This window comes from Dunckerocampus dactyliophorus, chromosome 11 (assembly GCF_027744805.1).
Source record: "Dunckerocampus dactyliophorus isolate RoL2022-P2 chromosome 11, RoL_Ddac_1.1, whole genome shotgun sequence".
Taxonomy (NCBI): Eukaryota; Metazoa; Chordata; class Actinopteri; order Syngnathiformes; family Syngnathidae; genus Dunckerocampus; species Dunckerocampus dactyliophorus.
The window spans coordinates 21,789,053-21,806,321 of record NC_072829.1 but is presented as its reverse complement, the minus strand read 5'-3'; the positions used below and the strand labels follow the sequence as shown (position 1 = coordinate 21,806,321).

The following is a 17,269-nucleotide window of genomic DNA, read 5'->3' as shown; positions in this document are numbered from 1 at the left end:
AGCCTATGTTTCAATTCCCAAATGTATTGTATGCCAACAACACTGATAGAAGCCTACCAATATATGGTCAAAATAACACAAATAACACACTTGTCATCAAGTTCACGCTAAAAAAGAAAGGCATTGCTGAAACAGAGAAGCAAGCAGAAAGTATAAACATAAATGGGCATCTCACAAAACAAAACTGACATGGCAATGGAAGCATGACACTTAAGGAAGCAAGGGAAAATTCAAGGCACTTGGAGCGGCAAGTGCAAAATCTTCAAGTTAAATGGAGGACCAGAGGAATCCAAAAGTACTTCTTGTCAAAGACATCAAGGAACAGAACACATAGTTAAGATTACATCATCTTGACTGCAAGGAAAATAAAGGACACAACTCACAAAGAATAATGCAATCTGATGGAACAAAGTCATTGTTGTGGTAGGGTCTCTATCCACTTGAATGTGACTGGAGTGAAACAGCTCCACCGTGAGGGCTTTCTAATAAAGTAACCCAGCAAGCTGACTTATCTTCATTGTAAGGAGCAGTGACTCCCTCTGGATGACTGCAAGGCACAGACAGGTCAGCCACACTTAGGAGGAAAGTAATTTCGGTATTTCTCATTTACTTTTAGAGATATTGAGGTCGTCCACTGCTCCAGAGGAAATTTGACCTTTTCAGTGCAAATTGTTAGTGCTTCAGTTTAGACCCAGTGAAGCAACAGGACTGTAACAAAATTGTCCTAGGTCGTATCCTCAGAGGATTCTTGACATGGTCTGTCAGTATAGTCATTAACATTCTATCTAACCATCTATCTTATTTTTCACAGAATAGCTGATGAAATTTGAATGGGAAATGGAGCTCAATTTTGTTTATACATGTCAGCAAACGGTATATCTTATCAAGGGACAATGCTAAAGAAATCACACCTAATATACAAAATGTACACCGACTACTCTAAATTACATACAAGTTTCATAATCTGTAGTAGATAGTTGAGAAGTCAAGAGACGTGTTGGGTTGTGAGGGGTGTACTGACTTTCGTGAGACACTGTATCCTGTTCAATGACCAAATGACCACTAGTAATTTTACTAAACCCTCTTTTGCTGGAAATTAAACTTGAAGGATTTATGTTGAGTAAGGTAATTTTTCTATTTTGGTCTCACAAAAATCAGTACACCCCTCACAACCCAGCAAGTTTAATATCTGTAGTAGATAGTTGAGAAGAGAAGTGTAAAAGTGTAATAAAATGATTTGGGGGTTGTGAGGGGTGTACTGACTTTCGTGAGACACTGTCCTGTTCGTCCTGTTCAATGACCAAAATAGAAAAATTACCTAACTCAACATAAATCCTTGAAGTTTAATTCCAGCAAATGATGGTTTAGTAAAATTACTGTCTTAATTAGCCTCATAGAAGGAGTAATTCATCAGTAATTATTGATAAAACGAGCAGAGTCCTCCATTCTTGACACTTGCAGGAAGTGCACAGACAAGACAAGCGTGGGTTGGATTACGCTTTTCCCAAAGCAGAAAATGGCGTGTGCAGAATTAAAGTGGGGCGTCGCAAAGGGAAAGTCATATTGATATGCAGATAGAGCGACTTTTTACGTGCGATATTGCATGTTTTTGCTTTAATGTTTTTTAATAGCAGTGGTGAAATCCATGGAACGTTCCACGCAGGAACATCTGGCCACAGGATGCCGCGCGTTGCCAGACGAGATGTGAACATTACAATGGGAAATATCAGCGATCGGATGTTTGCACATTAACAATCAGGTAATTTTGATATATTCACTTTTTCGGTGGGATTGTTCGAATGGCTGTCGGTGGTAGACGTGTTATTATGGCTGCCTGTCACTGAGCTCAGCCTTCTGCCCCTCCTTGTTTTGCTGCCACTGCGTGCGTTGTAATGTTTACATTTAGCAAAACAGCCTCATCTCCCTCAACTTTCCATTTTTTCAAGTGTGCATGCATTTAGAAGACCGGGAAGGCTCCAAAGCTTTGCAGAGGCAACGTTTATGTATTGAAAGTGGGCCTAATAGGGATGTAAATAAGGCCTATACGTGTTTATTAACATGCTATTAGTTCAACGTCGTGGACAATCCACGTTGCATTCGCTGGTATCCAAAAATCACACCTTGCATTTAAGGTAATGGAGGGCATTTACTGCCATGATCGTGCAAGTGCAATATTACATAACACTGTAGTCAAGTCCTCGCAGGACACGGTGGCCTTTAGTAAAGTGTCTGCACGGAAAACCACTAGTTCAACTATGTCATATTAATCTACAACAAAATGAATGTTAGGGACTATTTTACTTTATAATGCTGTTATGGGGAGTCCAGTAGCAATGAATCATGTTATGTGGACAGAGTGCACCCCAAAAGTACACCTATTGTGTTGTTATGTCGTGGATCTTTTGTTTTTTGTTAACTGTAACACACAACACAACACTAACGTTTGTGTTGCTATGTCGCAGTCATGGCTGTCTCGACTAGGGGGTGAGCGGATCGAGCCAAATATCGACAATGTCGATACCAATGACGTATCAGTATGGTCTTAATACTAACGCGATGAATTTTGTTTTTGTTCTCTTGTATAGCTGTTTCCACAAATATCTTTTGAGTTTATTGTTCGGTTTATGTTGTTACATGGCTGATAAAACTTTTCCCTGTACAGTGGAGCCTCAGTTAGCGTACGCTGTGGTTTGCATGTTTTATGGTTAACGTAAAAAATGTAGGCCAAAATTTTTCTTCAGTTAGCATACAATATGTCGCACATCTAGTTGTGTTATTAATACACCGCGTGAGTGCAACTGTATTCTTAATGCATTTTAATCACAAAACATCCTTGTAAGCAGCTTGCTAAGAAATGGAAACAGGAACCCGAAGTCAGCTCCGTCGCCCGTCTATGATGTCATCAGTGGTTGACTCTGTTGATAGCCACAAGTCCCTAAAATGTTAACATAAAACACGTGTGTTTATAGGTTTTCAGTTATAGTGTTACATGAATAAAACCATACTAAACGCATGTAAATGATTAATGAAAGGGATAAATGAACATTTAAGGTTACTTTTACCTTCAGTGAAGAAGTGAGTATTGCCAAAAGACGCTATGTGGCACAGACAACATCAACACAGACACCACCGTCGTGTTTTGCCATACATTATTTCATGAATTCCGTATTAAAATGCTGGCACTTGCAATCATTGGTTCCATTCTGGGTCATTTTGCAGCCGTCACAAAAAGGAAAATCAGAGACTTGAGGTGAGAAACACTGTTGAATTCAAGAAATAACTTGAAGTTGTCTTTGGGTAACATTTTTGTCTTGTGTTTTATTGTAATTAGTAATGATAAACAAATTAGATGCAAAATCACAAAATAATTGAAATTTCAAGTAAAAAGTGTCAGTATCGGTAATAGTGGCGCTGTACTTGATATCGGAGCGGTAGCATCATTTGCAGTATCGCTCACCCCTAGTCTGGACGTCTGCTGTCTGTGTTTGCCGCTCTCTGGTTGGTCAATCCACGACGTGGGCGTGTCTTGCCATAACAATGCTGTTTCAGGAACATGCACGCGGCATTAAGCACTTTGTTTAGTTTGTGATAAAAGAGCGGGCTTAGTTTTTTTTTTAATCTTTGAAGATAATTCATTAATACGTTAGCAGTAAGGAGGGCGTCTCAGCCCCTGTATAACAACGTCTGTTAGCAGCGGAACGTTAGCAACATCGTCGGGTGGACTTCTTGGCAAATATTCGTCGGAAGAAGCACGCCGAGTAACATTGTTGTATCTTCGGAGTGGTTTGAAGGTGGTCACATTCGAGGTGTAACTTGATGGGACACAACGTTTTGGAAGCTGCAACACTTCCCGTCTCCTCTCACGGCAAACAAGCTACAAAAGTAAGATCAGAAGCAGGGTTGTTAGCAAACTTGTATTATGGGTGTGATGATGCCATGCTACTGCATACGAGTCCTCTTTCTTTTGTGTATTTTAGGACAACAAAAGAGTCGAATTGACACGCTTGCTTACTCTCCTTGGTGGGAGCCGATGGACAAAGCGTTAGCATAGCTTAGCTAACTTAGCTAGCCTATCTCCTTCAGTAGGGGACGTCGACTTGTCCCTGGCAATAAGGCGCTCTCAGCTGCCACCACGGTCATGCTTCTGAATGTGGCGGTCGTGTGTGCAGAGCTTCGTGTGATGCTCTGAAAAAGCAGTGCAACCGTCAATTGATGTCCTAAATGTCTGGAGCAGCTTTTGTTGTTGCTTTGTCTTAGGAGCACATGGCTTTCCGTGTTTTTGTTCAGCCATGTAACAGCGACCCCTATTTATGCCCCAGCTATACCGCATTGCATGCCTCTGTCCTACTAACTGTTTTTTTGCCTCGTTTTGATCACCTTGAATTGGTCATTTTATCATATTATTTTGTTTACTAAAAAAGAATATAGAACAATATGGTAAATTCGTGCATTTGTACTTGAAACCATTGTTGTATGTTGTGATTGTCCTGTATCATGTGTAATCTGACTACTGTAGAAGACAATATGTGCTTAAGAACCAACAATTTAAGGGTGCATTCACACTTGTGACTTTTGGTCCACTTAAAACGGACCAGATTCCATTTGCTCTGCTAGCACGCTTCGTTTAGACACGTGTGAACGCAGTTCAGGACCAAAAGGACCTGACCAAACAGTCAGGCGGTCTCTAGTCCTGAATGAGACAAGTGTAAACACCGAATATGATGTCACCAAATTCGATCGTAACCAGGTGACGCATAGCAACATCCAACAGAAAGCTGACTGAAAATCCAGTGTCTCCCATACATTAATTTGTGGCGGCCTTCCATGAATAAATTTGAACTGCCACAGATAAATTTGGCGCTACCTGTTAAGTGAAAGTGTCATTTCTGCTTCCGGTTTTGTGTACACTTGGTAATGTCATTCTTTGTGCCGCTGTCTATTGTTGCAGACATCATTGCTTTAAGAGATATTTTGATGTATTAATGGCTTTTCTGTGTGTGAGATGTTTTGATATCATAGTCGGAATGGCGGCTTTTTTAACAAATAGCATCTGATTGCTAAATGAATTAGCAATTATGGCTAACTTGCGCATGCTGATTTTAGACTACAGTTTGACACACATTATATGCAAATATATTTGCTGCCATTGTTTATATGCATAGAAGATGCAGACATTGAGTTTTTGAGTCTTTTTGCCTCTCGCGCAAAAAAACGTCTGGGATCGGGCGTTCGGGGATTATCCATCCATTTTCTATGCCACTTCTCCTCTTTAGGGTCGTGGGGGCATGCTGGAGCCTATCCCAGCTGACTTTGGGCAACAGGCGGGGTACACCCTGGACTGGTCGCCAGCCAATCGCAGGGCACATATAGACGAACAACCATTCACACTCGCATTCATACCTATGGACAATTTAGAGTCGCCAATTAACCTAACCTGCATGTTTTTGGAATGTGGGAGGAAACCGGAGTACCACGCACGCACGGGGAGAACATGCAAACTCCACACAGAAATGCCCAAAGGAGAATCAAACCCTGGTCTTCCCGATCTCCAGATTGTTACTGTGTTGGCCAACATGCTAACCACTAGACCACCGTGCGGCCCCCGTTGGGGATTATAAAAATATATAAATACGTCTCTGGTATTGAAAGAGTTAAGGGAACGGAGACTATTCTGAATCAATACCATAAAAGAATGCCATTTATCATTATAATTGAAAGGATCAAAATAAGTGTTATATTTTAAGTACAGGTGCTCCAATCAGGGTTTTATGCTGCCAATTCCGATACCAATTACCCATGACTGACATCAGCCGATACCGATCACATGGATTAACTGTAAATGTTAAAACATTTTTAATGAGTGCTATTCACCAGGGGTGTTGTGTAGGGAGGGAAGGGTTAGGAAATTCAGAGGACTGCCAGGGGCCCCAAAAAATAGGTCATTATTTAAAAAAAAAAGGGGGGGGGTTGCCCAAGAATGAGCCTAAAATTCCTGACTGCACTCCTGCTATCGGCTGTATGATCTGAAAAAAGGAACCATAAAATAACCTTAATTTAGACAAAACATATTTTACTTACTTTTTCAAGAGAACATAAATCACTTGTGAAACCTACAGAGAATGAGACGCCGTTTTAAGGAGACTTTCGATGTGAGAGTATGTTGTCCGGTGGAGCTCTTGTAATGACGAGAAGACTTGCCCTCGTCGAGTTCTGCATCCTGTTGCGCAGTAGTGTGGATGTCACATCACCGTGCAGCTATCTAACTCGTGTGTAAGCAGACAACGCCATCTAAGTAAATTTTCGACAGGTTGACATGAATATCATGATCTAATAAGTAGGGGTTGATCTGCCACGATCAGTACTCATTTCCTTGGAAAAGCACGTGATCGACATATGGCGATCAATGCCTTTTGATGCAGATTACAAAAAACGATCACCTATGGCTCGTACTAGTGCAGCCTGCAGAGAACCCTGTGTGCAGCGTAGTGTCCTGCCCTAATGTCTTGCGTAGTGTTCCCCTCCCACTTTCCTTCACACTGCGCAGGCGTGCGGTGGCAAACCTTCGGAGGGTGAAAGATTCCTTCAAAACGAAGGCACATTTAGAAGATATACTACATTTACAGCAGATGCCTTGTCATGCGCAGTAGCGCTAGGTGGCAGAAGTCGACACTGGCTGCCTTCTTTTCATTTTGTGCTGTGAGCCTCAAACTCATATTGATGATAATAATGTATTTTATTTATATTGCACATTTTAGCAATCTCAACGTGCTACAAAGTGACAAAAATGAGGTTCACAAACAAAGCACGCGTGTAGATATAGAATCAAATTAAAACTGAACCTATACAGTTTTAAATAGGTGGGTTTTTAGGTCCCTGCAGGGGTCATCAATGTGGTGCCCGCAGGAAAATAAATGAAATAAAATAAATGTTACAAATATGTTTCAAAAATAAGTGGCTTTTGGCCATTTTCGTTTTGTAAAAGTAGCACTCACAAGAAAAAACGTTGGCGACCCTTGCTTTTAGTCTGGCGGGCCCTTAGGTGTCAGGGAGGGCGTTCCACAGCCTTGGAGCTGGAGAGTAGAAGGCCCGGTTGCCCATGGTGGTGTGGAGCTTGGTTCTGAGGGCTTCAAGGGTGTTTTTGGTTGTAGTCTGGAGGGTGCATAAGGAAGTCTGGGGCGTGAGTGCCAAGTGTTTGTTTTTAAATTGTCGTATTAATTAGTTGTGTTGAAGGTTTTTAACGTGCTTACCCCCCCACAAGATATTTTTTGTGGCGTGTATGCAGGACGCAAACTACATCACATTCACAAGTTGCATAAAAGTTCCGCACGACAGAATACATGTAATTGATCGTGGCGGCCCCCATTACAAAATAAAAGCCGCCACACCTTAAAAAATATTTTTTTTAATTGAAAACAATTTTGAGGAATATATTGTATGAATGTATATGCTACATAGATACATATATAGCTTTTTACGCACATATTCACCACAATTAGTTTGAGAACGGTTTAAAATCAAAAAATGTTTCACTGTGCTTTATTTTGATAAACATGCATCGGAATCGCCTGTCTGCGGCACTTGTTCGTGTCGCGACACTCACGTGTTGTGTTGACGTTCACTTTCTTATTATCGTGCAAATAAAAAATAGTCCGTAGTCCATAAAATGTGTAGTCAATTTACGACAGCTTGTCACATGCGAAGCCTATCTATGCCAGCGTGTGTGATTGCTCATGTTTCAGTCTCAATCGACTCTCTGGCGTCTTTAACCCATTTTGTAGTGCCTCTCTCGCGGTAGCTAGCTAGATTACGGGCGAATTAGAAGTGGCTATGGCGTTCATGCCAACTTAAGTGTCACTTAACAATTTTGCTCTCTTGTTATTGTTATAATAATAATAAAATAGCTTCTTTTCAAAACAACTTGTCAGTGGAGGTCAATATATACACCCAATATGAGAACATAAGTCTGACTCACGGTGTCATCTTTTAAAAACACTTAACTAACAGCACTAAATTCAGCACATAACAACCTGACACTTTATGATGTTGGCACGTATGGCTTATATAAGAACAAATCTGGCGTTTCCTCTAAATTTAGTGGGTGCAGTTTATACAGCACACTGAGTGGAGGTTGTGTGGCATAGGTGATCAGTTTTTATGATCGGCATCAGTGGCTGATCCGCGATTTAGCTTTAATTATATTTCCACTTTAGCTGCAACATTGTATGTGCAATGCTCCCATTCCTGTTTGGGTTCATACTGTGTTCATATGATGGAACTACAATGCCAGTCGTTGTGTATGGCATATACTATATGGCATTTTTACTATATGTCACGAATCATGGCCCAGGCCTAGTATGATTCATTAAATCAGTTAGAATAGACTAGTATACATTGACTTGAGTATGCCATTTTCTTATTGCAGCGCTTGTCCAACAGATGCTGCATATCTGCTGCTTTCCAACTTTATTCCCCACCCGCATTACTTTTATTTAATAATCATATTTGTAAACTGAATCATGATTGCCATCCACCTCGAGATAATTGAGAAACCTTTTTTACTCCCATCTCTATTTGTAAATATAATGGACTTGGGTGTACTTTATTGAACTTGGTGTGGTTTTTGCTTTCTTCCCCAACACATTGTGTTAAGCCAATTTCTGTGTGTTTTTGAAGTGCAACCCTTAATTTGCCCATTGTTGTGTTTTTTCAGGGTTAAGACAATCAAAGGCAACATCCAAGTGCCTGCACTGAGCAATTTCCTTTCCCAGAGCGTGACTCGTCTACACGACGTCACCAATGCGACCATGGGAAGTAGCAGTAAATAGGCTGCCCGCAACAGCCCCCTTGAACCCGAGGAGGTTCCTTGGAGAGCCCTGTCACGTCCCTGTGCATCTCAGGAGAAGGTACAAGCACCCCATGTCACATTTTGGGACACAGTTAGGGAAAATTCACTAAAAGCACTTCAAGTAAACACAAAAATTCTAAAGCTGTATAGATAGATAAACACATAGGTTTTTATTCCCAAAAGATTGTATTTTCCAACAAGCTGCACACTTGCAGTGTTACATGACTCTGCTCACCTCTTACCACACATGTGCTCATACTGTCAATCCTATGTCTGATATCCTGTATTTCTCTCTCCCCCCCCCCCATCTCGCAGCCCACCAGTGAGACGCCAGTGGGGGAGACGAGACAGACCTGTGCTGCACACTTCCCTTGTCCATGATGAGAATCTCCATCATCTGCTTTTCTCCCAACATCACCAACAGGTTCCTATAGATGAGTCGAGACAATTCAGCCACACCAGCACACCGCCACGCATGCTTCACCCTGCTGCCCACATGCCTCAACAGAACCCTATCATGGTGGATCTACAAGAGCAGGTAGAAATTCAAGGCTTTCCTGATTCAAAGTGCCATATTCCATCATATAGTGACAGGCATTATTTATGCAACAGCAGCAAACACATGGTGTCTATTCGGGGGGATTCATTTATTGTGGGATTCAATATTTGTAGAGTTTTTTTTTTTTTTTTTTAGAGCGGAGGCTATTATTTGAGTCCACAAGATGATACCTGTGGCCCTTGCATATCATCTCTGTCCACTTGTGTTTTTTCACCTCAGATGCACCAGGGCTCCGTTCCAATATCATACACTATTACGACGGTGACAACCCACGGGTTTCCCATCCACACTGGCCAGCACTTACCAGGGTGCAACGCTCAGCAGCTCCCAGCATGCTCGGTAATGTTCAGCGGACAGCTCTCTCTGCTCTGCTGCCTTCCTCCTCCTGTGAGTTTGAAAGGGAAGAGCCCAAATGTCAGTGGCTTTTATGTAGCACACAATAGCAGCCATGCAGTCTTGTCTCTGTGCAGGATCGACTGATATGCTACAATGTGTGTGTCTATGTTGATGATATGTCAGCAAAATTAGTGGCATGAATTTGTTGTAGGTGAAAACCAGTCCACTTGAGCACTGTTTGATTTTGCTGGAACATGGTGTTGTGGCAACGCTGTCAGTGCTGTGGTTTTCTGTAATTTGTCATATTTGTCCATTTACATGCGTTTCACCCGGTTGGGCGATGGGACAAACAGTTTCCAATTCAAGTCCACTGTTAGCTGTGCAACGGTGGTGAGGGATTGCACAGCTATTAGTGTGGTGGATGTCAATTTATAGACTGTATTTTTATAAGGATGGATATATCCCACTCTGTGTTCTGAACTCCTGTTTCAATGCAAGTGTTGTATTGAGCAGAGTTATGCTGCCTGGAGGAGTTGTGCCAAAGCAGAGGTCTTTGTGGGGATGTACATGTTGTTCCTCTGTGGATCACAAACTAGTTGAGCCCCAACCATGTCCTTTCTGGTTGACATAAAAGTTCTGAGTAAGTTTGTCCCATCGCCCAACCCTACCCAAAACATGTAAACTATGCATACTTGGACTAGATGGAACTTTCATCAGTTAGGAGTGCCAAAAAGAACGCTGCATAAAAATGTACCCCTTCTTTTGCTCTTGTCTCCTCTCAGCTCATACAGGCATGTACCATGCAGCACATGCCAGTGTCGTATCAAGCCTTCACACCCTTGATCTCCAGTGAACATTTTGTATTGCACCCAACCCCATCTGTACCCCCCCACCAGCCGCCGCACCTTACTCCTCTGAGCCAGTTTGTCCCTTTACAACCTCAGCACCCACGCATGGTGAGTAGTCCACGCGAACCTTTGTTGCAGAATGTGGTCACTGTTTGTTTTTCCAACACAGCTAAATAAACACTTTTTTTATGTGTTTCCCACACCCAGCCTCTACAGAGGGTAGAGAATGAAGTTGACCTAAGAGGGGACCATCACCCATTAGGAACCTTCTCCTACCCTCCCTCGCATCATCCACCAGCGCTGCCTCCTTCTCTGCCCATACAGTATCTTCCTCAAGAGCCTCTGCATCAGGAACTTCCCTTCGGAGTGGTAAGACGGACTTTTTTTTTTTATGTCTATCCAGTTTCCAGTTTTCTGCTAAATATCAACAGTATAGATCCTCAATTGAGGCTTTAGCAGATTAGCACTTGATAGCTCCTGCGGTGGCTATTGTCTCATCAATGTAATGTTACTGACACCTAGAGACCAGTGTAGAATACAAGTCTACTGCCGCTGTTTATGGTTAATGAGACTCACGATGCACTTCTATCGCTTTATTAAACGGGGAACATTCACACAGCCACTCGCTACACTGCTAACCTGCTGCTAGAACTCAGCCACAGTCAACTCTAGCGAGCTGGCTTCACACACACGTCACTTCCCAGGCCCCGCACGACACAAGTCACAGATACCGAAAGCTTTATACTTGTATTTTCATTCATTTTGCCATTTTTTTATGCTTGGCAATGCTTAATTTATGCCAAGAAAAAATACAATTTGCTTAAATATGCATTTTTTTTACTACTAATAATAGGCCCTATTCAACCACGAAACAGCGATCATTTATCAATAAACTTTTGAAAAAATGCTATATAGCGAGGGCGCGATGTTCGAACCGCGATGTAGCGACGGACGACTGTACTCTCCGGAATGTAAGTTTAAGAAAAAAGTAGCTGCTCCTACACCGTAAATTACAGTACTCCTATTTGTAACTATTAAATATCCAATTTATTTTCTGAAATATGTATGTTGCTTTCACCAGCCATATCCCCACATGCTGCCCCGGCGAGCGAACGGACAGAGATACCGGTTACAGCAGCCTCTCCCTCCTCCCCCGCCGCCTCCATCCTACTACCCAGGCTTCCTCCCTTACTTCCTGTAAGTGCACGCACTGTGAGCATGAGCAGTCTTTATACATGGAAAATAACAATCGCTGTAGTTACCAGTGCATTGTTTGAGACACATTTGTTGTTGCTTTTACGGATTGGAGTTCACTGTGTTTACTCTATCCCCATTTAGCTCAATGCTTCCTGTGCCTCCAACAGCTGTGGGCCCAGCCATCAGTCTTGATCTTGATGTGGACGATGTGGAGATGGAGAACTATGAGGTTAGTTGACCAGTCAGCCACACAGACTGACAGCACAATTCATAAGACTTACACAGCGAAGGCTAATCGTACCGTGCCTGGGCCCACTTAACACCTAAAACACAGTAAGTTTCCTCTCTTCTGGCACGATTGGAAGAGGTGTTGTCAGGCCCATGTATATGCACATACTGTACACATGCATGTAGATGATGTCACTGTCTACTTTGCATAATTGGCCATGATGCAGAACTGCGGCCCGAGTGGAGGCTTTCAAAAACTCCCAAACTCAGTGCTTGTGTGTGGACGGGTGAAACTTTAGTTTTTTTGGTTTGTGCCATAAGACATGTCTGACATGTCCTGGGCTCCTAAGTGTGCAATGATTTTAAAGATAATGTACACGTCATTGTGTCATTCTCTTCATAGCAAAAGTTAGGTGTTTGTTGTTGGTGCTTAGTGGTCATCACACACATGGAATGGTAGTTGATTGACGTATAGTTTATTTCTTGGTTCGTGCCGTGAGTTTGATGACCTGTCTGTCTGCACTGTGTTGTCAAGTTAGTTGTTGGCTATTGCTTGCAAAATTAAAGAGCACCTTCCTTGAGCAACCTTAAGTGCCTGTGACCATTTCCTGTGCAACTCAAGATCGCCACAATATTGATGAACAGATACGTTACAATGCACAACCAAGTTAGTTGTGGTATATGCGTATGAGGTGTGTTAAGCGAAGTTACGATGCCGTCTACTGTACAGAGTTGGAATAACAAGACAGTCCCATTATAATGTGTTTGTGAGCAAGGGGGGAAAAGCTACATCAAATCTAAAAATTAAAAAAAAAGCAAACAAGCAAAGCCAAATCTATATGTGGCTGTCACAAATGAATGTATGGGAAACACTACAATATATGGCAGCAAATCATAGGTCGATCTGATCCACTGCAGTCGTAAAACAAACCTTAACAAGTCTCCTATGGCAAGTAACTCCGGTGTGTGTGTGTGTGTGTTCTTTTGCAGGCTTTGCTGAACCTGGCTGAGAGGCTGGGTGAAGCAAAACCACGTGGACTCACCAAGGCCGACATCGAGCAACTTCCATCCTACAGGTTCAGCTCAGAGAATCATCTATCTGAACAAACGCTGTAAGCCTCCTATACTTGTTCCCTGTGTTACACAGCACGCTTGAAACCGCACAGCTTATTTATTTGGGTGGGAAGTCAGCTCGTCTACAAAACCTTCTGGAGGAAAAGTATCACGTCACGATATTATCACAATATTGAGGAAATTATATCACAAAACAACCAATGATGAGTCAAATTGTTTGTTTTTAGGATTAGGGGTTAATTTTAGACCAAATGCACCTGAAGTCATAGTTTAACGCAGTGGTTCTCAAACTATTTCTGACTCCTTTGGAGGAAAACAAGTTGTGATTCACAATTAAGGATAGCCGACGGTGGCGCATCGGTGCTGTGAGCGACCAATGATGTGTGTAAAGAAGCGGAGTTACGATGCTCTTTATGGCCACCCCGATCTGATATTGATATCAGGGGGAAAAAGTGTTGAATTATATCGGCCTGCAGTCCGGGAAACACTGATATGCGCCATACGTCGCTCTACCCCCACATGTCTGCTATCACTTTTAAAGCTGAGAAGCTCCACTTTACATATATGCTTAATACATGACTTCCGCCTAATCAGCCAGCCTGAGACCAAATCCTAACGTCCTGTTTCTCCAGTCCCGAGAATGATAATATTCTGAGGTCTTGCGCTGTCGATAATACATGTTGACCAGATAACGGTGTTGCTATTCTCGGTTTATTTTGGTGACTCAGGCTGAAGTGTTCTGATGAGGACATTTCCTGTTCATTCCTTTTTTGTGTGTCCTCAGGTGTGTTGTGTGCTTTAGTGACTTTGAGTGTAGGCAGCTACTTCGGGTATTACCCTGCAACCACGAATTCCATGCCAAGTGTGTGGATAAATGGTTAAAGGTAAGCTGTAAAGCCCACTCCCACAGTGTCGTCCCTGTCTAACGTCTCCTCTGTTTTTAACCTCCAGACCAATCGCACTTGTCCCATCTGTCGAGCCGACGCATCGGACGTGCACCGGGAGGCAGAGTGAGCGCTGTGGCCGTGCACTGAACTAACAGAGTTAGTCCTGAAGCTGTAGACGCCTGCGACTTGACCTGCATCCTCCAGTAACTACAGCTAACAACCCACTTCCTAAATAAGCACTCCGGGATCCTTCCTTAGAGCCTGTAGTCTCGTGAAAAATCCGCTGCAGCCCAAAAGGCGGATCGCTGGGATCACATGTTGGTTTCTTCTCTGCCCTCCCGCCATCCTTCCTCCTCCTTGTTGCAGATTCCAAAGCCCTCAACCAAAGCCCTCCCGCCATCCACGTATTATCTGCTGCTTTTGTTTACAGGGTCTGCATATGTTCAGTGGTGGTGTTCATGAGCGACACAATGAACAAAGACTATTAGGAACACCATAGATGCATGTTTGTATTGGGCCATACATGTCCTGCAATACTGTAGTCATCATTTCTACACTTTTAGCCCCTTTTTTGTTCAACCCGAGCTTTTAGACCGCAAGTGATGTGATGTGCATCTATTGGGGATCATCCTCCTCAGGTGTGTGAAAAAGATGGACGGCATCATTTCAAGGTCATCTAGCATATCTGCACAAGTGCTTACATCCATCCTGTCCTGTTCACAGAGCCAATGTATTGTGTAACCACTGGATACAGGGCGGCATGTTCGGATTTGCATGAACTGTCGATTCCGACTAGCAATATTTAAACCAAGCATTACCACCAAAATGATCAAATTTAATAGAAAAAAAAGGCAAACTGCTTGCTTCGCTGGGAGTCCGGATGGGAAAAGCGTGTGCATACAGCAATACGTGCAGTGGTGAGCTTTTGAGTGGACTTTTTTATCTTCCTGTTTGAGGAAGACGCGGCTGCGTGTTTTTTGTTTGTGAGCCAAATCCAATATATAGATATACTTTTCAAGAGTTTAGATCGCCTTCTTATGACCTTGACAAGCACAAACCTATTATTACTAATCACGAGAAATACTGTGTCATTTTCACCATTTCTAAAAAGGTTTATTTATTGCTTTTTAATCTTAAATCTAGAGAACATGAGTTGAAGGAAAGCGTTTGGAGCACTAACAATGTTTGGTATGTGTTTATACTCTGGTATTGTGGTCAGGTCATCCGCTTAATGGTGGTGGTTTAAAAAAAAACACACACACACAAAAAAAGGAAAAAAAAGCAAGTATATGTACACGTTTTGTGTGAATGCGTTTAGATTTGAAGACAGAAGAATGTTGTAGATGTCATGGTTGCACTGTGTCGCATGCCGGCCGTCTGCAGCCCAAAGTGACCCGCACGGGGTTCAAACGACGGAATGTGTTCGGTGGTGTGGAAACACTGTTGGACTTGAATTTTCCTGCTTGTGTTCACACTTAAAATAAAACGGAACTGCTCCCAGTAAGCACTAACCAGGCCGTTGTAAGCGTTGCTTTTCCATGTAAAGGGATCTTGCCTTTTTCTTTACTTCAGTGTCTTAAGTGAATGTGAGTCTTGACATGTGTGTGCCACCTTTTTAAAAGACAAAAAAAGAAGCCATTTAATGAGTTCTACCCACAGCTTTGAGAGTTAATCTATGTGTACATATCTATCCGCAGGCTATATTGTACGTTTAAAAAAAAAAAAAAAAAAGAAAATCACTCAGGGCCACTCGGTGTATAAAAATATAGGACAAGAGGAGTCTGTCAATGCCATGAAAAAGAAATATTTGAATTTATGTTGGTCATTTTTCCTCTGGCCACAAACAAGTTCATGTAATTAATTATATTAAATATGAGGCATGTTTTAAAAAACAAAACAAAAGAGGCACTGTACACTGCGAGTCATTTACAAAGCAGTTTGACGTTATTTCCTGTGGTCCACTTCTCAATGTGCACACTTCGTAATTCACCCCAGAAGGTGTTTGCATGACTCTTAAAAACAAAATGAAAATAATCCAAGCAAGTGTGTTCTGGGCGGCGAGGGGGACCTATTTAACGGTGCACAATATGCATGTTCTTAGTTGGCTTCTGGAGGGTTGAAACTTTTAACGCTCAGCTGATAACTGCCATGCACTGTACTGCACATATTTCTAATAGAACTGAATGACTACAAGATTTTATTGCGCTAACTTCATTTTATAGAATTTCCACAAAAAAAAGTCTTGAGTCCATAAATTCTTACATATGTTGTGTTACTGTTCTTGCCCTAATGACTGAAAACCTGCTCTGAGACTACTGTAGTTTGATCAAAAAGCCATAGTGACAAGGTGCTAGATGTTCTGCTTTTAGGTATGAATGCAATAGTTTGTCATGGATCTCATGTATTCTTAAAGCATGTTATACTAATACCCCAGTGAAAGTCATTATAGTTTAAAAGAAAGTAAGTGTTGTCATACTTAATCCAGTGTAATACTATACCTGCCTCTAAGGCACTTGCTCTCTCCGTGTATCAATATCTTCAAATGTATTGTTCACCTATACTTCATGTTAATATTAGCGCTTATTTTTGCGGGGAGCAACTAATTGACCCTACTAATTGAAAAGAGAAGCTCCCACTATAAAGACAACAGAAAATATAGTCTTGTAGTCTTTCTGTTAAGTTTCTTCAATAACCTCACTTTAAAAAATGTTAAAAATGTGTTTCCAATAAGCAGCTAAAAATGTTTGGACTTGTGATTGACTGCTTTGTAGATGCCATTTATCGTTTACCAATATTTTTTTTTGCTGTGGTGGAATTGAGATTTACGGTTGTTACACTCCCTGGCCGCTAGAGGTCCCCTTCTGATCTCTTGCCTAGCCGCCCACCCACCATCAGAGCCGAGCCACGTGTTCTGTGTTAGGCAGATCTTTTTGATTTGGTACTTGCACATTTACAGTTACCTCATTTTTCCATGTTTGTATTACTGGGGGGTGGGTGGGAGAAAACAACTAATATATATATATACGTATATATATATAGAAATATATATATTACATAAAGGAAATGGTTATTTTAATTTTTCATTCCATTGGAATCATTGTTTGTAGCATTTAACATTAGTGTATTATATGCATCTGTATACTGTTTGAAATTTTTAAGATTTGTACTTTTTTTAAATGAAAGTTGCTAGTTATGCTTTACCAAGTAGTGCAATCATTTTTTTTTTTGTCGCTGATTGGAAAGGGTTGTTCACTAATAAATGTGTTATGTATACCAATATTGACGGTCTCATTTT

The 17,269-nt window shown here is 41.7% G+C and overlaps 1 protein-coding gene across 3 annotated transcripts; it reads left to right on the top strand.

Moving 5' to 3' along the window:
* Positions 1-1,366: 1,366 nt before the first annotated feature.
* On the top strand, positions 1,367-17,253 carry rnf44 (ring finger protein 44). Of its 3 annotated transcripts, none has more exons than XM_054792313.1 (11): positions 1,367-1,759; positions 8,711-8,903; positions 9,161-9,383; positions 9,624-9,791; positions 10,523-10,696; positions 10,796-10,957; positions 11,670-11,785; positions 11,927-12,014; positions 13,004-13,125; positions 13,872-13,971; positions 14,039-17,253. In XM_054792313.1, exons 2-11 carry the CDS (start codon positions 8,797-8,799, stop codon positions 14,099-14,101), a joined length of 1,323 nt encoding a protein of 440 aa, XP_054648288.1. In that variant the 5' UTR covers positions 1,367-1,759; positions 8,711-8,796; the 3' UTR covers positions 14,102-17,253. The 3 variants fall into 3 exon arrangements, with proteins under 3 accessions (XP_054648288.1, XP_054648291.1, XP_054648290.1); XM_054792316.1 differs by having other exon boundaries at positions 1,370-1,759; positions 9,624-9,743; XM_054792315.1 differs by lacking the exon at positions 1,367-1,759 and adding an exon at positions 3,529-3,882.
* The last annotated feature ends 16 nt before the right edge of the window (positions 17,254-17,269 follow it).